The sequence below is a fragment of the Macrosteles quadrilineatus genome, unplaced genomic scaffold, assembly GCF_028750875.1.
Source record: "Macrosteles quadrilineatus isolate MER2022 unplaced genomic scaffold, UCM_ALF_1.0 Scaffold_8__2_contigs__length_117827958, whole genome shotgun sequence".
Lineage (NCBI taxonomy): Eukaryota > Metazoa > Arthropoda > Insecta > Hemiptera > Cicadellidae > Macrosteles > Macrosteles quadrilineatus.
Genome location: NW_026542601.1, coordinates 110,080,401 through 110,105,176, shown reverse-complemented (window position 1 = coordinate 110,105,176; position 24,776 = coordinate 110,080,401). Strand labels below are relative to the sequence as shown.

Below are 24,776 nucleotides of genomic sequence, written 5' to 3'. Positions count from 1 at the left end.
CATTCTTGACTATTGATTTATGTAGCTTTTAGTATTCTAATACGTATTTCCTTAACAATATTTGTGACATTCTTATAGCAGTTTTAAAGTCCCACTAATTAACAAAGATTAAAATAAATCCTTTCATAATACGAATTTAATTTGTCACTAAGTTTAGTTAACGAGGATAAAAATAAATCTTTTCATAACACGAATATAATTTGTTACTAAGTTAAATTTACTTGATACTCTTAAATTAAATATTTTAGGGTGATTCTATGTTATTTGCACAGTGTGTAATAATTACCTTATAATTTTATGATTTTACATGTATTAATACATAAAAAATAAAATAAAATATTGCTCTCAATACTCGCTATTTAAAAAATCGAATGAACCACCTGAACCAAACCGCGATTTGTTCAGTTACTTTTTATCAGAATAAGCTATCTTTCTGTAATATGTGTTTCCCGATTTATTTCCTACTCGGGTAATACAGATATTACTCAAGTAACTTTCTTGGAAACCCCTCTCATTACAGTATATGTATCATCCCTCCCTTCTCTTGCTAAGAGGTAGAATAATTCAATTTCATGAAACTTTCCTTCCTTTTCTGTTGGTTTTATTTCAAATTGTAACAGTTCTGATATTACCATAGATTAAAGGAGTATGCATGTCTGCTTTGTAATGTAAAATAAATTAGTTTATTTAAAAGCTGCAGCCAAAAGTAATTATGAAATCCATAAGTTTTTTGCAGTTTAGTGTCTAATAGTAAAGAGTTTTGGTTTAGATTTTTGAAATATTCAAAGCATCGAGCTTCGCAGGAAAGAAACTAGTGGCGTAATCACTTGAACGAAACAAAAACAACGTTCTGCTGGTAACATAGTGATAGTGACTGGCTTAGTTGCTGATACTGCTAATGTAATTTCGAATTATTAGGTTGATGACGTAGGTCCGGACCCTTAAATTGTTAAGAAAATTATAATGCAGCAACCATTTACTGCAAAATGCTTTTTAAATTAATTATACAACCTCTATGTGGGCATAGATCAAAACTGCTGGTCAAACACCCAACGTTTTTAATACTAATAAAGACAATTCTGGTGTTATCACAAACCAACACAACTAAAGGATCTTGTTCCTATACATTTCCATTGGTCCCAGTGTTAACTAAACAAATTGTCATAGAGTACGATTTGAGTCAATAATTATTTCAAAATAAGTAAATGCAGTCGATACTACGTCGAATAGTATCTAGAACAATTTTAATCCACTTTGAAACCTTTTAAAAAATATTGTGGTTAGTCTCACACTGCCCTTTAAGGACCAAGGGATGCAAAGTTGCATTTTAGTCCTTCGAAAATGGATATAGTGCTCTCCTAGTAATCAGAGAGTTGCCGGTTCAATGCTGATAAAAGCTATTAGCTCTTTGATGCTTCAAAACCAGACCAAGTTGGACTTTTTCATTAATTTGAACCTGGTGATTTAGTCAGAAATAATGCTGGCATCTCATTCCTTCAACAATTATTCTGCACGTATCTTCATCACACACATCCTCGGCGTCGTATAAATTCAATTAAGTTGAAATTTCCGATACCTTTACATCTCGAAGTTTACTCATGTCCTGTAGTATGTTCACACAGTCAGAACGTATAAACTACTCATAGCTTACTTTATTCACTTCAAGTGTACATGTACCGATCAAACGATAATCAATATGCCATCGAGATCCGTAGTTCCCAGGGTGTGTGCGTGCAGGTATGCGCACGCAGTACGAGAGCATGCGCTGTAGAGTGAAGAGTACTCGTCTATCGCGCATGCGCTATAACCAGCCAGGCCTGCGTGTGAGTTGTAGATACGTTGCGCTGTATTTCGAATGTGCGCCGCAGCACTGAGTGCTTTCCCCTCCACTGTAGGTCACAATATGCACTTTATATAATTTGTATATCACTTTGTCGCTCAATCTTGGTCTTCGGGAAATAATCATATTGTTAAATTGGTGGAAATATTGGTCAATATTTCGGAAGCGTTGAATCGTCGTAAAGTTTCGTTACTTAAACGTTGCTGGCTCCCAAAAAAGAAGATTCGAACATCTACTTAAATAGCGAAACCATAATTTTTAGATAAAATCTGTGTTAAATGCATATGACGTTCTATACATAAATTGTATAGATTTTTAGGTACTGTAGCTATTTTTCTTTTGGAAAATCCTTAGTTCGTGCGTAAAAATTAAAATCGACACACTTTCCAAAAACATTTCGTAAGTACTGGCATAACATTGACAATTTTTACTACAAGTAAATGGAAAAACTGTTTTAAAAACAATATGTTTATTTCTCATTGTGTCCCATCACTTATTAGATTTCCCATTTCAACCTACTTACCCCAAAAATTTGTGTTATATCAAACATTTATGGAATGCTATTTGTATTTATTTGTGCTTACACGCGATACTTTTAGCATGTTAAGTCCAACCAAAATTGTCAAAACTGTCGTCAGTTAAAATTACACATACTAATTTGTTTACAAACTGTTGTAATATAAAATGGAGAAAGCAAATTTTTAATTGATTACGCACCACATCAGAACCCAGTGATATCTAAAAAATATGATTTTCACAATGTGAAGTGTATAGCATCGAGGATTGAGTTTGAAATGCAAATACGCAGTTAACAGTTGTAAACACAGACGCATGTTGCGAGCAAATCCTACGCACTACGCACCACGACTACGCACCTACGCACTATTTTGTAACGCGCATTGTCTCCGGGTATCATATGTTAATGTAGTGAGAGGTCCGTTAGGCCTACTTGCTGAATGCCAAACTAGGATTTATTCTAACGTGGGCAAAATAATGTTGTTTCTTACTGGGAAGTGAATGGGCAGTTATATTTCTATTACAATACGATTGGCTGAACTGTAGTGTTGAGTACGTTGTCTTCTGTTATTTATGATTGTAAAATATTCAAAAAAATTCAATCTTGTTGATATAAAAATGTTGCGTATGTCTGTTGTTTAATTTTGCATACACATTGAGTTATATTGCAGTGTTGTATTTTGTGAATTCTATGTAGGTTATAATTTTATGTAAATTTCTGTGTTTATTTTAATTGTTGCCACTTAAAACTGGTGATTTAAACAAAATAGTCTATCACCAAGACTACGGTACTAATAACATTATGTTTTCGACAATGATTTAAAGTGCTTCTTGTGGTCTACACGTTTCTCCGCCGAAACTTTATATACCGCCTTACAAAACCAAGATGGTTGTTTTATTTTTTTAAGTAAAAAAATTTCAGATTTTCATAATAAGTACTATCCGTATGGTCACGACTTACGGTAACCAAGAGATTTAAATATTTCAACGCATTTAGCATCGCTAGAACTTTGAATGTGGAAGCGAGAAAGAAACTTGAACTTGAGGTTACAAAGGACGAAAGCTACATTTCTTCCACCATCCATCATAGACCTCTACAAGGACTACGTGGCAAACAAATCGCAAGTCGCTTATTCGCCTCATTTCGTAGGCGGTTGCAAGATTCATGTACCGAAGTAATAAATTCAATGTCACCCGTATCCTTCTTAGACATGCACCTCATCCATACCTGTCCGAATACGGAGCAACGACAGTCAGATTATTCGCAAAGGTCGCCAAACAAGTTGTCTGCTCCAATTGTCGCAAAAACTCGACCTCGTATGTCCGGTTGCAACGTCATTCGCAATTCCGATTGCATTGGGGTAGGTGCAACCGTTACTGCATTGGTATGCAGCCTTGAGCCGGTTACTGACTCAGTGCATCAGCTGTTGCATTGTTGTGTCACCTGCTCACTCACTTTCCCGGCAATTGCGATCAGCTGGTCATGAATCACTACGCTACTGTGACGCACCGCGCTCTCCCGCGCAGGTGCCGTGCTCTGCGTTTACGGCGCGTGCGCTGTTGGACTTTCACGTTGTTGTACTTGATATAATCAATTTCTAATTTTGGTTTACTGTAAATTGTATTTTTTGATGCCAACAAATACTACGTACATTTTCACTGTATTTAAATGCTCACTATTTCAGTCTCACTACATGGATACCACATGGATATACTATATAAACTGGTAACTTTTCCATATCACGGCGACATAATTGTCACAGCTCTAAAGAATTCAAAAGAAATTAAGTAACTGCCCTAGCTTTTTTACCCGATATTTCCCCAAAGGAACTGTTTCAATGGGTAAATACTTTTGAAAAATATTATATACGTTAAAATACTACTATCAGTGCTTGGGTCAAGTCTATGATATACTCAAACGCACATTCATTTTCCAAACTGCTATGAAATTACACTTTCTCTCATGCTAACAAACTTTATAGTCTCGTCAAACTTAAAGCGAAACTTAACATCAACTATAACTGTGTATGATGGAAAAAACTAAAACTGTTATGTAAAAAACAAATTGGACAATTTACTTCGTCACTTACTCAAATGAACGACTCTTCAACCACGTTTTCTTTTAGTAAAAACATAGCTTGGAGTTTGACTCCCATATGAGATGTCTACTTCAGTATCAGTATTCAATGACGATTCATACCAACATGACCAAACCGGTTGCCAAATCCACCTGATTCGTTCAAGTTGTATCGAGAAATCCTATTTCTCAATACAGGGCTTTACACAAATAACTGAGTGGGTATAACGATGTACCGACCAAAGATGATTTAGTATCTGAATGCACCGCTAGATGGTACGATAAATTTCTGCTTGTTCTTTCCAAATTTCCCCAGATCGTAATAAGAGGGTTTGTACTTGACTGGATCTCAATCTCTTTCCACCCATGAATCATATGTTGATTTATGGAGTTACATTGTTGTGTCTCGAGAAGTGGGTAATTTAGTAATATGAGTAGGGATTTACCACAAGAAACACAAAGATGTTCACCGTATGTTCAAGCCAGGATGATTTTGAGTTTGATATTGTACTAAAATGTCCCTTAAATGCCTTTATAAATACAAAATAGCGCATTATTCTAGGTGGTAATTTGTTAAGTACTTGTACAGAATAAAGTATTGGACTTTAAGAAATTTTGGTCGAAATCCTAATAAACATTTTGAAACTGAGTCTTAACCAAAGGCGTATGCAGGGGGGTCAAATGGGTATGAGTTTTCTAAACTTGACAAAACCTTAAAAATTATGATTTCTTATGTTCTACTGTATTACTTTCATGATTTGAAGAGTTTTTTTCTATATTTTTGCTTCAGTATGTTCTATGCTACTGTTACATTATACTACGTACTTTAATGTTTACCAACACGATATTATTCAAAACTAAAATATATACACCAATGATAAGTAAAAATTTGCCTTTGAAACATCAGTATGAAAATTTAAGATACTAAAAAATTAGGGGATGCTATGAAACACAATAAAATATCTGAAAAATGAAGAAAATCTAAAATGTGCAAAAATGTTAACAGTTGTTTAATACATACTGTTCTACACCATCAAAATATGTTTGATAAAATAGAAAAAGTTTGAAAACACATAATCATGCTCAAAGAGTAAAAAAGATATTAAACAATTTCTAATGGATTTGATATGATGATGTAAGTAAAAAGGAGTAATGACAGATGTTCGAAGTTTGAGTTAGATATTTTGTTGCAAATTTTAATTATTTAACAGGATTGTTCACTTAGCTTAATCCGTAATCAAATACAAGGATACATTTTTTAAGATGTCCATTATTATAACTATACTAGCTGTAACCCGCGGGCTTTGCCCCGTTTAACTTCTTAATTTTCAAGATTATCTCGTTCGCATGGCTCAATCACGTCCTGGTTGAAGTTTGTTCGCTACGCTCACTCACCTTTAGGTTGGAACTATATGTTATATTCATTAAAGACATTTTCTCTCCCCTATCTGGCAAACCTTCCATAACAAACAAAAGATTCTCCAGCACCCAAGCATGTAAATTACTCGCATAATTGGTTATAAAAGTTAGTTTTGAAAAAGTTTGAAAAACATTTTGAAAAAGAGGTAAAAATAAACAAAAGTCTAGAATACTATTTTTCCATAAACGACTTGACAGTGAGATATCTGCCATCTTTGGTTTCGCATTTAGCTTTAACATCTTTAAAACTATTCGAGAACTATGTCGTAATTTCTTGACTTATCAAGATGTCTTTATGGATTTTGGTATACGATTAAGCGTAAAAATAAACGATTTGCAAAAAAATATTTAAATAACATCTGTTCTATTATAGTTTTATGGTTTTTTTCTATAATGGTTAATATTTTAATTTTTACAACCTAAATTACCAAAATATGTCTGTACATTATTATCTGCCATGTGACTTCTGTTAAATGACACCAAGTTCAGAAACAAATTGATGAATAGCTAAAAAAAAAAATACATTTTAGTTTTACAAGCCAAAATAAGTTCAGGGTGTCCCTCTTTTCACCTACTTTTTGCCTATCAAAAAACATCTTTAAGTAACTATTTATTATTCGATTTTTTTTTACTTGATGGGGTTTGATTCCCAAATTGTTGAACTTACTCACGGAATTCTCTACGTCACAGCCATGGTACCATTAAATTGAAAGAAAATATTAGGAACAATATTGTAATAAAAAAATACGAAATGTTAAAAAAGGCCAATGAGATGTCTGAATCAGATGACGGTGACGATGAAGGCGATCAGTGACGTCATCATGCTTGTGACGCCACATATGACGTCATAGTCATTACGTGTTTACCTGTCGAATGACACTGCCAGAACTGTCAGACAGGCTACCACCGGAACGCTTCTTATGTTTAGATCCTTTCGCACGACTCTGTAACAGCAACACTTGGCGATCATTGGCCGTCCAGAGGGTGGTGAGAGGGTGAAAACGGTGAAGAAAATTGGTGAAATGTTGAAAATTATGGAAAATCATAAATAAGATCGCGAATAGAGGTTGGAAGATGGTAAACATCATGAAGAAAATTGAAATTGATGACACTTTTGAGATCAGTAATGGCGTCACATTAATGAGATCACGAAATATATCATCTCTGAGAAAGTTGGATATAGATTAACAATTATGGAAAATCATAAGTAAGGTCGCGAGTATCATGTAGAACGCTGAAAGATGGTTAAAATAGAGAACATTTTAGAAAATGATGTCACTTATGAAATCAGTAATAACATAACATAAGTGATACAGCAAATAAAAATGTCTATGAGAAAATTGGATGTAGAATACCAGGTTGAAAATAAACAAATAATTAAAATGAATGAATGAGATGATCCATGTAATCAAGAATCGTGGGATCCATTACCGTATATTTTGTAAAATCTATCGTAATAAGATCATGGATGTATCAAATACAAAATGATACTGAAACATCTAGAATTTGGCTTATGAAATTAATGAATAATCCGGAAAACATCAAAGTGTAATGAATAGTTAAAACTAAATACAGTACAATGTGATAATTATACATAGTTTTGACTTCTGTATCCTATAGTCAATGATATAACATACAAATAATGCCATGAGATCGCTATGGGATCAAATAATTTCTTTATGACTTTAAAAGAAATTGTTTTACAATAGAAAATAATATAAATCGCATTATGAGATCTTGAATGAGATGAGGCGCAGTAAAATCACTGGGAAGATTAAAGGTAATGTAATAACATCATGAACTAAGCGATAATACACAATATGAAGAGAAAATATCAGTAATATATCAGTATATTATTACAATTAATCGCCAAACGTAAAATATTGAGTTTGCATATTGTATAACAACTAATAGAATCCTTCATCATAAAAACCATAGTGGAATAATTTTAGACATATAATAAAATCACATTATATACCTTCAAGTTTAATCAGGGTTACATGAATTTTTTTTTTTTTTAATTAATATCCCTACACAACTTTCACTAGGTATCACTCAATAATAACACATTTTAGCCTAACTTACCAAGGTTGTTTCGCCAAATGTTTGGAAGGTTTATAAGACTAAACAATTTCAATTTTTGATTATGCCAATATAATTTAAAAGTAACTTAAAGTTTTCAAATTTTAACGTTGGCTTTTTTGTTGCCATGATGGTTACAAAATAACTACGTATATATAAACAAAACAAAGAATCATAGCATATGTTAAAATCAAGCCAATATACCACCTAAACACAGAACATAGGATAAATATTCAAATGATGACCCGTGATTAAATAATGCAAAGAAAGTATTACACGCTTTTTGGAAACTACCACTGATCGAATAGGTACAATATTTTACAGATTTTATTTATGTAATATAAATTAGGATTTATCATATGTTATTGGGAGTTAAAACAACTACATGGATCAACAGTTTTAAATAACTAGGTATTATCAAATCAATATTTTTATCTAAATAGGCTATTATGAAGATGCGGTATTATTGTTTACTTAAAACAGTGCAAGTAAACTTCTTATCCTATTGTGAAATTTGTGGAAACGTCTGAGTGTGTCAAAGTCGACTAAATGTGTTTGTTAATAAACATGTGTTTGTTAGTAAAGATATAATATTGATCTTTTGTAAATGCGCGTTAGACGAACAAATTGAATATGCTTTTTTAACTAATAGAGCATATTGTTGAACTAATGTTTATGTAAGTTGGCTATTATCAACGAAACACGTGGTCTACCACTGAGCTTAAACACCGCATTCTATACTTCCCAACTATAAAGGCAAGTCTAAAAAAAAATTACATATGTTAACTATATGGATCTGTGCAGGATTATGTCTACCTGAATCGCCAAATCTGGCCAAGATTGAGAAAATGTTTATTGGCCGGGTTCAACCACAACTGGGTTCACCAGATGACATTACAAAGTAAATATAGAAAAAAAAATACCGATACAAAGGATATGCATGTAATGTCCGTACATCTTTAATTTTGAATCTTATAATAGACGGTGATAGTCCTGAGACAAACTAATTTATTACTTTATTAAAAACCATGAAACGTGATCGCTCCGCTCAACTGGCTTTCACTGCTACGAAAGCAATCATTCTCTGTGTTTAAACCCAAACGTTCAATGCAAGAAAAATGTCTTGTCAAAACTGTGTTAAAGTAACCTTACTATACTTTCGTAAGACCACATCTACATTTCCCTCCAATATCTGTACCGCCGTGTCGCCAGCTGAGGGCAGGCAGTGTGGACAGTCAGGTAGTCTCGCGATGACAAACAATACATTAATTATATCCCGATATGTCTTAAAGTTGTCTTATCTTGTGGCCTCGTGCGTCAATGACGTTCGTATAGCAATTGGGGGTTTTATTTAGATTTCCTTTATTGTTGTGAGTTTGATTAACGATTGCAAGAACCAGCTGATCATCGTCGGTAACTAGGCTAACATTTAATTAATTACGTACAGTAGGCTATTCTGTTTAAACAAACATTTTACAAATCCAATTTAATGTATGCCTACATGTAATTATTGAACGAAGAAAGTAAATGTATTTTACTAAACTAGACTCACTATTTAGAAAAATTGCAAATTAATGCTTGAAAATTGATCTAAGTTACACAAATAAAGAACAACACCACCAGCGTTATACATAAATATATTTACTATGAAAAACTTCTAAATTTTCCCGCTCTTTGTCCTACTAAACTTAAAGTGCGCAGGTTATTGACTACTAAACATTAAAGTGCACAGAGACACATAGATCCTGCATAACAAAAAATAGCTCAATTGTGATGCATCTCAATCTGAACTTTTTTCAACCCGTAAAACTGAGATACAACAAACTCATTTCCACTCAAAATAATAACGCACAACCCCTTTTGAACCCGATAACTAGAAGTTTTTAACCAGATAAGTAGGAATTAGTGGACAAAAGGGTCGGTATTTCCCTGCCACGCTGACATGCTCCCCAATGCAACCCCTTTAGTGTAAGCAGGGCGTACCGTTACTTCTATGCAGCCTCATTGTAGGGTTCCAGGTAGGGCAACTAGAGGGCACTTACCCCCACACAAAGGGATGTTTTGTACCCTTCTCGGTACCCTGACAGGTGGGCCACACACGTAAAACAACAACTTTCCCCCCGCGGGGGTGCACTGTTTGCAAATATTGAAAAGTTTCGCGCGGAGGAATATTTTTGCGGGACAGTGACCGTAGGGAGAGGACTCAGGTTATAAAAATATTATTGGAGTATTAGAAGCATTTAACGTATTTGGTAAAAACCCCGGACGGATAAAGTTTAGGGGGAGTAAGGAATATTTTTTGTATTTTTTTCGGAAGTGACTGTATAAAATTGAGCAAATTTTATAAAATATAATACAATGTTTTGGAAGCATTGCATCTACATTTTTAAGAATTCCAACGAATATCTCCACAAATATTAGATAGAGTTTTCTTAAGAAAAATTGTATTCAATCGCAGAGTAGGCTAGTATTTGCATTGCACAACAGATAAAATAATTAATATTGTACTTTCGAAAATCAAAATTGGGAACTAGTATGCTGTATGAAACTACTTGCTAAAACAAGCCAATACAATCGAATCGGTCCCTGTTTTAATTTTCTTCACGTAATTTGTTGGAAAATATCGTTAACATGGGTTTCAATTAAACTTTTAATTTACTGTAAAGCCATGGTTCTTAAATTCGTATTCAAGCTTAATGCCTACTGAAATATAGTCCTGTAGTGTCTGTAGTTTCTTGTTTTAGATAATTGTTGTTTAAAATTGGTTATATCGTTAAACTATGCTCTATCGGACTAAAACTACTGATCCCAACTTTTTTGCAAAGAGTCAAATTACACTTACCAATACAAAGTACAATAATGCAACTGTACACCAATTTCATGATACTTAATTAATTATTAATTATTATCTTCTTGCTCCGGCACTTATACGCTAAGCAGCTTACTGGCAATTACATAAGACTATAAATGACTGGGAGAAAAGGAAATTAATTTGATTTACAAAGTTAGGACAACTTATTTTACTGCCAACAGTTTCTAAGACACATCTCTGTGTTATGCAACCTTTAAGTAAACGTGAAACGCGAACGCGTCCAGTTTTTGTGAGTTGGGATTCGATCTCATTTTTCGTTTGAACGATAAATGGAGGAAACCGAGGCTATTGATGAAACTGGTTTCATTTCCAGTTTTGTCGAAGACTCTTTAAATTGTTGGATAACAAAATAATTCTGTATGGATCACAAATTCCACACGATCAATTTGATAACAGTACATTTTGGGTTGAATTAAATTTAATTTGAATCATTTTCGTCTAAAGAATTATATTTTAAAGTTATGTTGTAGCTTACATCTATCTTACTGTTATTTTTAATTGTTATGCTTGTATATTTGAAGCTATTTTATTAATTTGCACACACCATTTGAAAAAATTAAATATTAGCATAGATAAAACATACTCTTGTGTTGGTTAGTCTATGATATTAGTCTAAAATTAAAAATTAAATATTTTAGATTCCTTTATTAATTTTAACAGCCAGTTAAAACAAAATATTGCATATTTTTGTATTTTACTACATATAAATATTTTATGGATAAAAAAATGAAAAAGGGGGCTTATATTGAAATACAATACATAACTAAGCGTATTTTTTTTTGTTATAATGTAACAGTTATTGCATGTTTTCGTATTTTATTGAATTTCTGTAAACTTTGTCAAGTGCCTATCTCGAGTTACTTCGGTTACATTTGTTAGGGTATTTAAATAAAATATTAATGAAAATGTTATATTGAATGGTTGACTGAAAATGTAGAAGTTAATTGTTAGTCAATCTTTAAATTTTTAAATCAAATGTACAACGTTCAAGTGAAATATTAAATGAAATAAAATCTCTTCTCAAATATTTAGACTCAATCATGGTGTTCATAGTTTTATAACGACATTTCATCATATAGAGATTTCTATCCGTAATCTAATGCTGTTTAAAAACTTGATTAACAAGAAAACATAAAACGACTACTTTATAATCAGCAATCATTATAGAACCAATGACTATATTCAGCAAAATGCTACAGCTGTTGTAAAATGGCTGTATTAATTGAAATCCTGAGCTAACTATTAGTTTCTATTATGTCCAGCTGCTTATTTAAAGATGTATCTTGTTTTTTACGTTGGATATTACAAGTTAACGATATCGTTAAAGAAATTATATGAGGTCTAGTTTTATACTCGGTGGCTATCCTAATGTCTGTAATAAAAGATTGGAAGTAGTAAGATTATGTTAATAGTTGTTAAGATTTATATTTTCTTATTAGTAGTTGGTATGTGCCTGACTAGTTATAAAAACTGGGTTGTGTCTATCGGTTATGTAATTTATATAATCTATCATTAGTTTTTCTATAACTACTTTATTTTGTGTTGTTATTTGAAAATTATTTGAAAATAAATGGTCAAACTTTAGGCAGTACGGTTTAAACCATTAAAATAATGTAAAACGTACTTTCCAAATAATGCTTTTACCGGGCCTTTAAGAATTTCCTGATATTATAAAATACTAAAAAGCACAATAAGCATCTAAATATAATTTTATATCCTGAGTGTTATTTTATAGCCATTTTTTGTTCGTTTTAGAATTCTCTGATTGTAGGATACACAACTGGGTGCGTACGTATTGTATACCGAACACACCTAATAATCCTAACCTAACGTAATCTAAGAGAGGTTAGTCTAAGAGGGGTTAGGTTAGTAAGATTTTGTTATTTTAACTAATTAAAATCTTAGTTAGAAGTCGATTAATCAGTGTGGTTGATATAATACGTCCCCACAGCTGTTTCTCTGGGTACATATTAACAAATTATCTAAATATATAAAAGGCAAAGCCCTCACTGACACACTCACTCACTCACTCACTCATCATTAATTCTCCCACTTCCCATTTACCTAGGAGGCTGCAATTCGGTACACCGATTCTTTAGGCATTAAATAGGAAAACTAAGTTGTTTTTATTCTGATCGGACTCTCGGGCTCCGCCCCAGTGGCTCTGGAGTTTCCCATGTTAACCTTATGATTTTTCATATTTAAAAGGAATTAATGAATCTTATCAGCTGTTTCAATTAAACAAGTTGGTTCTGTTCTATGATGTTCAATTGCTTTAAAGTTACAAGGATTGCCAACAGGGTGCAGCACTATTATTATTTTTTTAATTTATGACAACAGCTAATTTGCAACCAAAAGGTGAGTGAGCGTAGCGAACGAACTTCAACCTGGAGGTGAGTTAGCGTAGTGAACGAGCTAACCTGAAGGCAAGTGAGCGCAGCGAACGAGCTCCAACCTAGCGAACGAGCTCATCTTGAAAATTAAGAAGTTAAACGGGGCAAAGCCCGCGGGTACAGCTAGTTGTTGATAAATGTGTGTAAGGTTATAATACTGTATAGTTACAGTATTATAACCTTACACACATTTATCAACAACGTTTTTTAGTAAAAACGTTGATGATAAACTATGTTTGAACATTTTTTACTCTTTTTTTGTAACAATAGGATATACACTTGAGATTTCATCACTACACTTCATCACCCCACATTTACGTACTTTTCTTAACTGTTTCATTCTTTATTCAACTGCTAGTATATCAGATGAGTGCACGCCTTGGTTAAAACTAACGGTCGTGATTGAACATTGTTATTATTCATTGTTCTTTTGTTTCAAGTATTACCCGAAGGTCAGGCCAGATCAGTAATAAGGTAATATCAAGCAATCGATTGTTTGTGGCATTATTTGATTATTCGAACACTCGATTAATCGATTGAATCGACCATTGGGGTTAATGACGGTCATATGGAGGAAACTGTTTACAAGTTATAATTTTTCATTAGATTGCAGGCAAAACAGCTGTTTTTAATCAAATGCGTTTCAAACTAGAAGTATTCCTTCTCATACCAAGAGTTGAACAGGTTTAACTTTACTCTCAGAGCAAACTCAGTCCCCCAAATGCTGTTAAGATCAACTGCTTGAATCCCAAACACCACTTCACTCTACGATTTGCTTTACTTTTCTACCATTTGAATATTCAGATGATAAAACGGCAGAAAATCAATGTTTCTTTCTTTTTTCGTCAGTGGTAAGCTCACAGAGCAATGCCTTGCCTGGTTCCCGAATAATTTTAGGACAGACAAACCCTAAACTCTAGAGACCAAAGAGGTGTAGTATTTCAAATTTTCTTCCTTCCATTGTTGAAATTCACAGAAAACCTCGAAATTATTAAGTGCTCGGTTCCTCCAATTCTGTTGAATATTATCAGCTCCTTAAACTCTAGAGATCAAACCTGAGGTATCATCTGTCACTCTCCGATCTTCCACTTGATTTGTAAAACATATTTGAGAACTAATATTTGTACTGTTTTTTATTATTGATTTTGTTCCACTTTTCAAAGCTCGACCCCAAAATAATGTTAGTTATCATCAACCCATGACTTTAAAACCTCGAATGAGATTGAATCGGTGATTTTTCTTAGGTTTGTTAAAAAGATAAACAGGCTATGGTTACTTAATGTTACGTAGCGGGTTTTTCAAAGTTTCTCAGAGCAAATCTTGATTTACAAAAATCTGATCAACCTCAAAGCTCAGAAGACCAAGTGAGGTATCTGCTGTTTCTCTCCATTGTGCTTGCGGAGGGTCCCCTGTCATAAAGATAGGTTATCTGACAATAGGTTGCTAATGGGTACAGGCTACAGGCAGGTAGGTAGGCTCTTGCCGGCGTCTTTATACACACTTGAACCTGTACCGGACTCCAGCAATACTAAACGGAGTTAAACTTTGGAATTTGTAAAAAAAAAGAACATCACAATAAATTGTGCGAAAACATTTGATTACAGTTGTTAAGACTTTGTCTTTTTTTAATAAGATGTCTGGTGTTAAAGCCCTATACTATGTAGACTATAAATAAATTGATTTACAATATGTGTCTGAAATTTTATTGAGCACGTACGGGGAAACTACTGATATGTAGTTGAATTTTAAAATGTTAGTGCTTACGCCTTGCAGGTACAGCCACTGTTTTAGCTCAAACGATAAATATGTTATGGACTACAACTACTATAACCATCCGTGGACTTCTCGAAGACTCATTTACTATTTTAGCGTCATTTGTCTCTGTTATCATTTTCATTTTGTAAAAGAGAACTGTTGACTATAATAATTACGTTTTGCATCTTTTGGTATTTTCTTTTGCTACTCATAAAAGTTTTACATTTTCGGATTTTTCTTTTCGCATATTCACATTTTACTTATTCCAATGTGCATTATATTGGAATCACTCTAGATTATAACACTTTCTTGTCCTTCTATGTCCAATTGGGTTACGATTTTCAGTTGAAACAGACTGTAGAATAAAAATGTCGGTCAACAAATTATGCTAAAACAGCTTCAATGTTGGACAGTTTGTGGTTTTGTGTGCAAAAATAGTTCACTTGCCAACCTTGGCAGTCTGCTGAGGTTATTCATTATTCATTCACATTCATACCGCCAGTGTGTCGATTCGTAAATTCGCGAGGTCCGCCTCTTCTTTGTTAAAAGTTACCATTTCAAAGCATTCTCAAACAGAAGTGTTTTGAGACTTGCTCTATTTCCTGGCAATGATTTTACTTCTCTTTACTTTTTTGTAGCCAAGTTTAAGATATAGCTAATATGTTTCCACGAATATTAGAACAGAAATGAATCATAAACATAAACCAATCATGTCACTGGCCTGAAAGTAAACATTTTAACTTTACTTAAATGGAACTGTTCAAACCGTATGTTAATGTTATTAGTGAAGGGTTTGGGTTTATGTTTATGATCCATACCGTTTCTGTTTTAATATTCGTGCATGTTTCACACCACTTACCGACAAAAAAACTATCTTTCTGAATAATATTTGTACCGAACATAATGGTACCATCAATTTTGTTCTGATAATAAAATTGTGTAAGTTTAAATCTTTAGCTTGTTGGTAAGAACTGAATAATTGTTGCCTGTCATGGCATCTCGTAAAATTACGAAAGAGAGTAGCTTAAACTTGTGAAATATAAATATTTTGTTTACAATATGTGCTCAAAACATAGTGTGTGTGTACGTTCTAGATTGGTTCTATAGTCTGTGGTTCTAGCTCCTAGGTCCGATGCATTTAACTCAAATATACTTGCCATTTAAGTTACATTGAACAGACTATCAGAACATTTAGATCTTGATTAAGTAAAATAATAAGCTTTCTCTTAATCGTATATTTTAATATCTTGAAGTTGTAATCAATGAATAGCATTTCCAAGGACATGAAGTAATAATTAACAAGAAAATATATGAAATCAGTTTTGATATGATCAGAGAATTGAAATTCACGGTTGCATTACAAATGCTACCTATAGAATGAAAAAATGTCATTTCTAAACATGTGCTCTTAGGAAAAAAAGTCTCGTCCATGAAGGTGTGTAGAGCTTCAAGAAGTCACGAGGGCAGCCTAATTTGGACACAATACATGGGCCATGACTACAACGTCGATAAGTACTATATATGTTGGAGATTAGCCGATATGCAATTAGCATTGGTAGATTATAGTGAGTTATACCCGGGTTAGGCCAGCCGCTGTTATTTAGGCTTCAGTTGGCACTAGAAGTGGGCGTGCCAGATCGTATCTTGTGTCGAAGAATATTGATGCTGATATGCCGTGGACAACCTGCGAGTAGAAAGGATCTTCGGACCATAGCTAAATCCCATCCTCAGTGGTCTTCCAAGGAAACATTGGACGAGTTGAGAACTGTTGTCTTTGAGACTTACGAAAAGTCGTTCAATGTGACGAAGAAAACAACGTTGGAGAAGATTGAGTGCATAATAATTGTCTTAGCATTTATAAAGTGTGCAATTCATTGGCGTGGGTTTTTCTGAGCCTTGAGAAGAGATTCAAGAACGCACTTCCCTTTGTCTTCGAGAGCCTCTAATAAAGTTGAAATTAAAATACTAAAGACAAATTTTAAAAGCTTTTCATGATTTTGGAAGCTTGCCTTTTAGACTATTTACAACGTTCTTGTTTTGTTCATTTTTCTTTGAGCTTGTGAATTTATAACTTGCTGGGATGGAGTGATGTAGGTTATACCTGCTGATATTCAATTAAAATATTCATTGACATCATTCTTACTAGAGTCAAAAAGGTATTAACCATCTTAAAAATATCTTAACCCCTTCTGCGTCTTCTATAGAATATCTCTGCTGAAATCAAACAACTCCAGAAGATAGTTGTTTGGATTTCTATAAATTGTGAGGCATTCTCAGTAGCAAAGCTGAGACCGACGGTTCTTGTTTAGAAACTTCTTAAATTACTGATTCTGGCATTTTGTGTAGTGGGATTTTGGAAATTCGGCGAAGAGCGTTCTGCTGATAATTATCCAAAATCCAATAAAATGCCTTGTATACTACTGCAAGAATTACTCAAGCATAATTCTAATCAAATTTTGCTCACAATAATTCAACATCAAACTTCTACGCTATTCTAAAAATCCTCCATCTCTAGCCTGCTACTCTAGTCTGAAGCAAACATTTCCTCCTTCTCTAGCCTGCTACTCTAGTCTGAAGCAAACATTTCCTCCTTCTCTAGCCTGCTACTCTAGACTGAAGCAAACATATCCTCCTTCTCTAGCCTGCTACTCTAGTCTGAAGCAAACCTTTCCTCCTTCTCTAGCCTGCTACTCTAGACTGAAGCAAACATATCCTCCTTCTCTAGCCTGCTACTCTAGACTGAAGCAAACATATCCTCCTTCTCTAGCCTGCTACTCTAGACTGAAGCAAACATTTCCTCCTTCTCTAGCCTGCTACTCTAGTCTGAAGCAAACATTTCCTCCGTCTTCAGCCTGCTACTCTAGTCTGAAGCAAACCTTTCCTCCTTCTCTAGCCTGCTACTCTAGACTGAAGCAAACATATCCTCCTTCTCTAGCCTGCTACTCTAGACTGAAGCAAACATTTCCTCCGTCTTCAGCCTGCTCCTCTAGTCTGAAGCAAACCTTTCCTCCTTCTCTAGCCTGCTACTCTAGACTGAAGCAAACATATCCTCCTTCTCTAGCCTGCTACTCTAGACTGAAGCAAACATTTCCTCCTTCTCTAGCCTGCTACTCTAGTCTGAAGCAAGCATTTCCTCCTTCTCTAGCCTGCTACTCTAGACTGAAGCAAACATATCCTCCTTCTCTAGCCTGCTACTCTAGTCTGAAGCTAGCATTTCCTCCTTCTCTAGCCTGCTACTCTAGACTGAAGCAAACATTTCCTCCGTCTCTAGCCTGCTACTCTAGACTGAAGCAAACATTTCCTCCGTCTTCAGCCTGCTACTCTAGTCTGAAGCAAACCTTTCCTCCTTCTCTAGCCTGCTACTCTAGACTGAAGCAAACATATCCTCCTTCTCTAGCCTGCTACTCTAGACTGAAGCAAACATTTCCTCCTTCTCTAGCCTGCTACTCTAGTCTGAAGCAAGCATTTCCTCCTTCTCTAGCCTGCTACTCTAGACTGAAGCAAACATATCCTCCTTCTCTAGCCTGCTACTCTAGTCTGAAGCTAGCATTTCCTCCTTCTCTAGCCTGCTACTCTAGACTGAAGCAAACATTTCCTCCGTCTTCAGCCTGCTACTCTAGTCTGAAGCAAACCTTTCCTCCTTCTCTAGCCTGCTACTCTAGACTGAAGCAAACATTTCCTCCGTCTTCAGCCTGCTACTCTAGTCTGAAGCAAACATATCCTCCTTCTCTAGCCTGCTACTCTAGACTGAAGCAAACATTTCCTCCTTCTCTAGCCTGCTACTCTAGTCTGAAGCAAACATTTCCTCCGTCTTCAGCCTGCTACTCTAGTCTGAAGCAAACCTTTCCTCCTTCTCTAGCCTGCTACTCTAGTCTGAAGCAAGAAATTCCTCCTTCTCTAGCCTGCTACTCTAGACTGAAGCAAACATTTCCTCCTTCTCTAGCCTGCTACTCTAGACTGAAGCAAACAAATCCTCCTTCTCTAGCCTGCTACTCTAGACTGAAGCAAACATTTCCTCCTTCTCTAGCCTGCTACCCTAGACTGAAGCAAACATATCCTCCTTCTCTAGCCTGCTACTCTAGACTGAAGCAAACATTTCCTCCTTCTCTAGCCTGCTACTCTAGACTGAAGCAAACATATCCTCCTTCTCTAGCCTGCTACTCTAGACTGAAGCAAACATATCCTCCTTCTCTAGCCTGCTACTCTAGTCTGAAGCAAACATTTCCTCCTTCTCTAGCCTGCTACTCTAGTCTGAAGCAAACCTTTTCTCCTTCTCTAGCCTGCTACTCTAGTCTGAAGCAAACATTTCCTCCGTCTTCAGCCTGCTACTCTAGTCTGAAGCAAACCTTTCCTCCTTCTCTAGCCTGCTACTCTAGACTGAAGCAAACATATCCTCCTTCTCTAGCCTGCTACTCTAGACTGAAGCAAACATATCCTCCTTCTCTAGCCTGCTACTCTAGACTGAAGCAAACATATCCTCCTTCTCTAGCCTGCTACTCTAGACTGAAGCAAACATATCCTCCTTCTCTAGCCTGCTACTCTAGTCTGAAGCAAGCATTTCCTCCTTCTCTAGCCTGCTACTCTAGACTGAAGCAAACATATCCTCCTTCTCTAGCCTGCTACTCTAGTCTGAAGCTAGCATTTCCTCCTTCTCTAGCCTGCTACTCTAGACTGAAGCAAACATTTCCTCCGTCTTCAGCCTGCTACTCTAGTCTGAAGCAAACCTTTCCTCCTTCTCTAGCCTGCTACTCTAGACTGAAGCAAACCTTTCCTCCTTCTCTAGCCTGCTACTCTAGACTGAAGCAAACATTTCCTCCGTCTTCAGCCTGCTACTCTAGACTGAAGCAAACCTTTCCTCCTTCTCTAGCCTGCTACTCTAGACTGAAGCAAACATATCCTCCTTCTCTAGCCTGCTACTCTAGACTGAAGCAAGACTTTCCTCCTTCTCTAGCCTGCTACTCTAGACTGAAGCAAACATATCCTCCTTCTCTAGCCTGCTACTCTAGACTGAAGCAAACCTTTCCTCCTTCTCTAGCCTGCTACTCTAGACTGAAGCAAACCTTTCCTCCTTCTCTAGCCTGCTACTCTAGACTGAAGCAAACATATCCTCCTTCTCTAGCCTACTACTCTAGTCTGAAGCAAGCATTTCTTCCTTCTCTAGCCTGCTACTCTAGACTGAAGCAAACATATCCTCCTTCTCTAGCCTGCTACTCTAGTCTGAAGCTAGCATTTCCTCCTTCTCTAGCCTGCTACTCTAGACTGAAGCAAACCTTTCCTCCTTCTCTAGCCTGCTACTCTAGTCTGAAGCAAACCTTTCCTCCTTCTCTAGCCTGCTACTCTAGACTGAAGCAAACATATCCTCCTTCTCTAGCCTGCTACTCTAGTCTGAAGCAAGCATTTCCTCCTTCTCTAGCCTGCTACTCTAGACTGAAGCAAACATATCCTCCTTCTCTAGCCTGCTACTCTAGTCTGAAGCTAGCAGTTCCTCCTTCTCTAGCCTGCTACTCTAGACTGAAGCAAACATTTCCTCCTTCTTAAGCCTGATACTCTAGTCCAAAGCAAGCATTTCTTCCTTCTCTCGGAATTATGGATGGATGTATCCACGATAATTTCGTGGTGAAAGTGATGAAATAGCCTGCTACTCTAGTCTGAAGCAAACATTTCGTCCTTCTCAAGCCTGCTACTCTAGTCTGAAGTAAACATTTCTTTCGTCTCTAGCCAAGTGCAATTAAAAAGTCAAATAATTTACACCGATGCTGCAGTGAGTTCAAACATTATTTCAAGTTGAGGAAAGAGTCAATTCCAACTAGTGCACCCCTTGCATCACACTGTTTAACCTTTTCCTTAATTTCTGTATCTTTATTCAACGATGTGATTATCATAATTTAACCCACGCTAGATCTAATCAAACATTTCACTCATTGGGCACATCTGTGTGGCGGCTTGGAGTATCAGAGAAGGGTCTCCCTTACGTCCCAAGCCCGATAATCATGACGCCACACACAGCACATCTGTAATTAAAGATCAGCTGTTTATCTATCGGCGCACGTGGCATTGCCGGGTTGGCGCGAGCCGCTTCCCGCCCTGCGCCAACCAGCTGACTGCTATCTGCCGACAGACAGGAGTAGATGGGGAAAGTTATTTTTTATACGTATAATTGTGTTTTATGTTTTCTGCCCTTTGCCAATTATTTAAATTGGTAAATTACTACTCTAATTGTATATAGTGTGTAGGGTTAATATTTTTATGTCACTTGACTGCGCACAGTTGCTGCAAAGAGGGGTGTTTGTTTTCTTATCTGAGGACGTGACTTGGAGCTAGAATAGCACAGACTTTGATGAGTTTTCACAAACAAATCCAGTGTTTCCGGTCTGACCTAGCGACATTAACAGATGCCAGGAGCAATTACTAATGTATTTCCCAAATGGATGTTTGAAGTTGCTCGAATTTGGCTAACGACCAATTTCTATGGCGGACAAAGTAAACAGGTATTATTTTGTGGCAAATCATGATTCTAAGTCCTAGTTAATGATATTTCCTGTGTCAAATGTTGCATTGCATGTTTTATATGCGTGCGCAGGTCAAATAATTAATGACAATTAATTATTTACAAGGTACAATCAAGTAGGCTAATCGCGATTAAGTTAGGCTCTAAGTCAATTAATGAACTAGCATTATCACATCAGTATTCATAATCAATATTCCTGTCTAGAAATTTCTTATTTATCGGTGGAATAATTTAAAGATGGAGTAATAAATTTTAACGAGTATCGTATTATTTTCTCATGTGATCTAACTTGTCCATGAACACTACTGACAATATTTTACAATTTAAATGACACAATAATACCAACCAAGCACATTGGGAATCAAACATATTCCCCCTCCCAAACCGATGTCAAATGACAGAACCATCTCTACTCCCACCCACCCTCTATTGGATATTTAAGGTTATTCCTGCTCAATATAAATTATTCCATTAATTCTTGTCGATGTGAAGAATGTATAAAAACTACCATATGTTATTATACTGATCGGACAATGTAGATACACCACATAAACGGTGGTACAGTAGTGGAGTGTTCGCTTACTAATCCAAATGTTGCCGGTCCAATTTTTATCAATCCTTATCCTTACCTATCAAAACCATGTAAATTGACTATATTAAGTCAAATGTTATTGGTTAAAAAACCCGGTAGTCTTAGTAGCCAGACTACAACGGGTACCACCGATCACTATAGTTCACATTTTGCTGAGGCGTAACTCTAGATTAGTAGTGACTAAGCTGGACCTTGAATAATAGGTCACACATTTTACGCTCTAGGTTCAACCCCTTGGGTTCATATTCTTAGATCCTAAATTATTCAACGATACCTTATGGGTACTTGCACAGGGTGTGTTGGCCTACCTGGTTTCCAGAAACGTTGGACGGTTCCTCAAGACAGTCGAGGTTGTGTCGGGTGGAAGATGACATGACGGATGTCCGACGTCATCACACCCTAGGCCAGGGACCTAGGGTCCACCATGGTCTGGAAGGACAATCACATTACATCAATGTTCACTAGGGCACCCCTGGAACCTTAGGATACCTCTAGGGCCACCAAAAGACCTCCGGGACTTATACATTAGATATCCTAACTGAAATCCGAAGGATTCGCGTAGCACTCACACACTTCACAGCGATTAGGGAGGTCGGCCCCAGCCCTGTACTCGCTTACACCGACTCTCTCCTCCCGCACTTCCTAGACTTCCTGGGGTCACACCACAGGGGATATCACACACACTCGCATCCTTTGTGGAAAACAGGGTAAAAACAATACGACGGGATTTAACAGCGTGAAAATCGACGACGGGCACTGACACCTGCAGACGCTCGGGGATGTTCGGGCGGGATCGGGAGTGCTCGGGGAGTCTATCGATCCCTGCGAAGGGAAGGAGGTCATATCACCTGAACTTGCACCCGGGTTAGGGCGTGTGACCTTGAGCACACCCTAGCACGGCCTTGTGATAAGGGATACAGTATGATATTGATATATGATAAGGCTAGGAGCTACAGAAGTGTTTGGACGTAGCACTTCCAGAAGTATAATTAAGTCATCAGTGATAAGCACATTTTATAAACATTTTCTAAAATAAAACTTTTAAGATCCGAAGGTGTATGTAATGAAATTGATCATATCATACATAAAACTAGCTTGCAATAAACACTCACACCATAGCAAATCCAAAAGTCGTAAAAGGTTTACGAACCTTTCCAGGGTTCGGACAGCGTTTAAAAAAGACCCATGATGTCTCAAAATATTTTGTTTCAGGCGCTTGCATAGTCACTAAAACAAATTACACAATTCAGGTTTCTTCAAAGAATTTATCGGTACAAAGGGTACCCAAGGGAAGAAAAAAATATTAACTAACAAATTATGTCTTTTCATTTTCAGTTTTGCAAGTAAATAAATTAAAATCAGTACTGTATACATAACTCATAAAAAACATCCATTTGGTCACTCAATAAAGGGAAATGTGGGGAATTAGGCTAAATAATATGAGAAGTATGTCCTTTCAAGTTCCAGATTTTTAAGCACAGTAGATAAATTATAATAATATACAATAAGCTAACTTTTAAAACCCCCCATTTGGTCAACCACTCCAAACTAAATATCGAGACATTTTGTAGTGGCATTTCTCAATTTTTCCTAGAAAATAAACCAGACTTGCTACGAAAGGCACATTATTCCAAACGTGTTCTATTGTCTAGTTCAGCATGTTTAGCAATGCTGTAGGTATGTAATATTAATATTTTGAAGCCAACAGTGGTACGCGGGGACGAACGAGGAATGCGTTCCTGGAATTAGGGGAAGCAAGGACTATGCACGAGGCCTGATAGCCCCAAGTAATGGCAATTGCATTGGAAATGTTGCAGTGCATAATAATTTTCTGAATAAAATGTACTAGTGTATTTGTTGCTCGAAATCGAGCAATTGTTCAGTAACGGTATTATACAGGAATTATTTTAAAACTAATTACGGTCATAATTTTCGATAGGCTTAAACTCAACTTAAAAACTGATGTAACTAATCCAGATATGCCTACTCGCACTGTTAATAACAGTTTAAATTAATAAACACTTCTTGTAAATATTATACAATTTTTCAGAAGCTGGCCTTGTTTTTTAGTGATTTCTACAAATATTTCCAGACTTACCCATAGCTGTTTCCAGTTAACATTTCTTGTATGTATCCATTTGATCTGACATTAGGCAAGTTTACTTCACCCCCGTAACAACACGATGTGCATATTCTCCGTGTATTTTTTCACTCCAAAATAAGTTGCATAGCAGAACTGGCAAAGTTATTCATCTCTCCAAGTGAGTGTGTATCTGGATTCCTTACTGGGACCAGGCCTATCTTATTCTACTCTTTTCATACACATAAAATATATCTTATAAATTACTGTCTCCTCCTCCGGTTTTCAATATTTCGTCTTTGAACTGGAGGCATTTTCTGTTCTTCCAACGAAACTGTTTACATTGGTCTATAACCTCGAATATTACGAACATCAATATTTACTCCCAAAAAAGCTGCTGAGTTTCTTTTTATCAACAGCTGTTTTTATTAATTTGTTCTATGTAAATATTATGGGGAAAATCCGACCTTTGAGAGCGCCTCGCACCCTTAAGGGTGAGAACCTTTAAATTCGAAAACTTATTGCAAAACTAAAAATTGAGGTGAATTTTTTGACATCTCAAACGTTGAAATTGGTCCATAAATTAATAAGGGAGGAGTAGTGTTCACAAAAACTGCTTCCCTAGATTTAGACATTACGCTC

The 24,776-nt window shown here is 35.9% G+C and overlaps 1 protein-coding gene across 7 annotated transcripts in view; it reads right to left on the bottom strand.

Annotated features, from left to right (window-relative positions):
• LOC129001447 (voltage-dependent L-type calcium channel subunit beta-1) overlaps positions 1-22,816 on the bottom strand; it is a 234,315-nt gene extending 211,499 nt beyond the window's left edge. For 5 of the 7 annotated variants that reach the window (XR_008491461.1, XR_008491462.1, XM_054428725.1 and 2 more), the window contains exons 1-2: positions 22,363-22,816; positions 6,719-6,796 (exon numbers count right to left, since the gene is read on the bottom strand). Coding sequence is in view for 4 of the 7 variants with exons in the window: in XM_054428725.1 (XP_054284700.1) it covers positions 6,719-6,796; positions 22,363-22,428 (144 nt within the window). In the remaining 3 variants the exon portion in view is untranslated. The remainder of the gene's footprint in view (positions 1-6,718; positions 6,797-22,362) is intronic. The other 2 variants (XM_054428733.1, XM_054428728.1) reach the window with 1 other exon arrangement.
• Between the last annotated feature and the right edge of the window lie 1,960 nt (positions 22,817-24,776).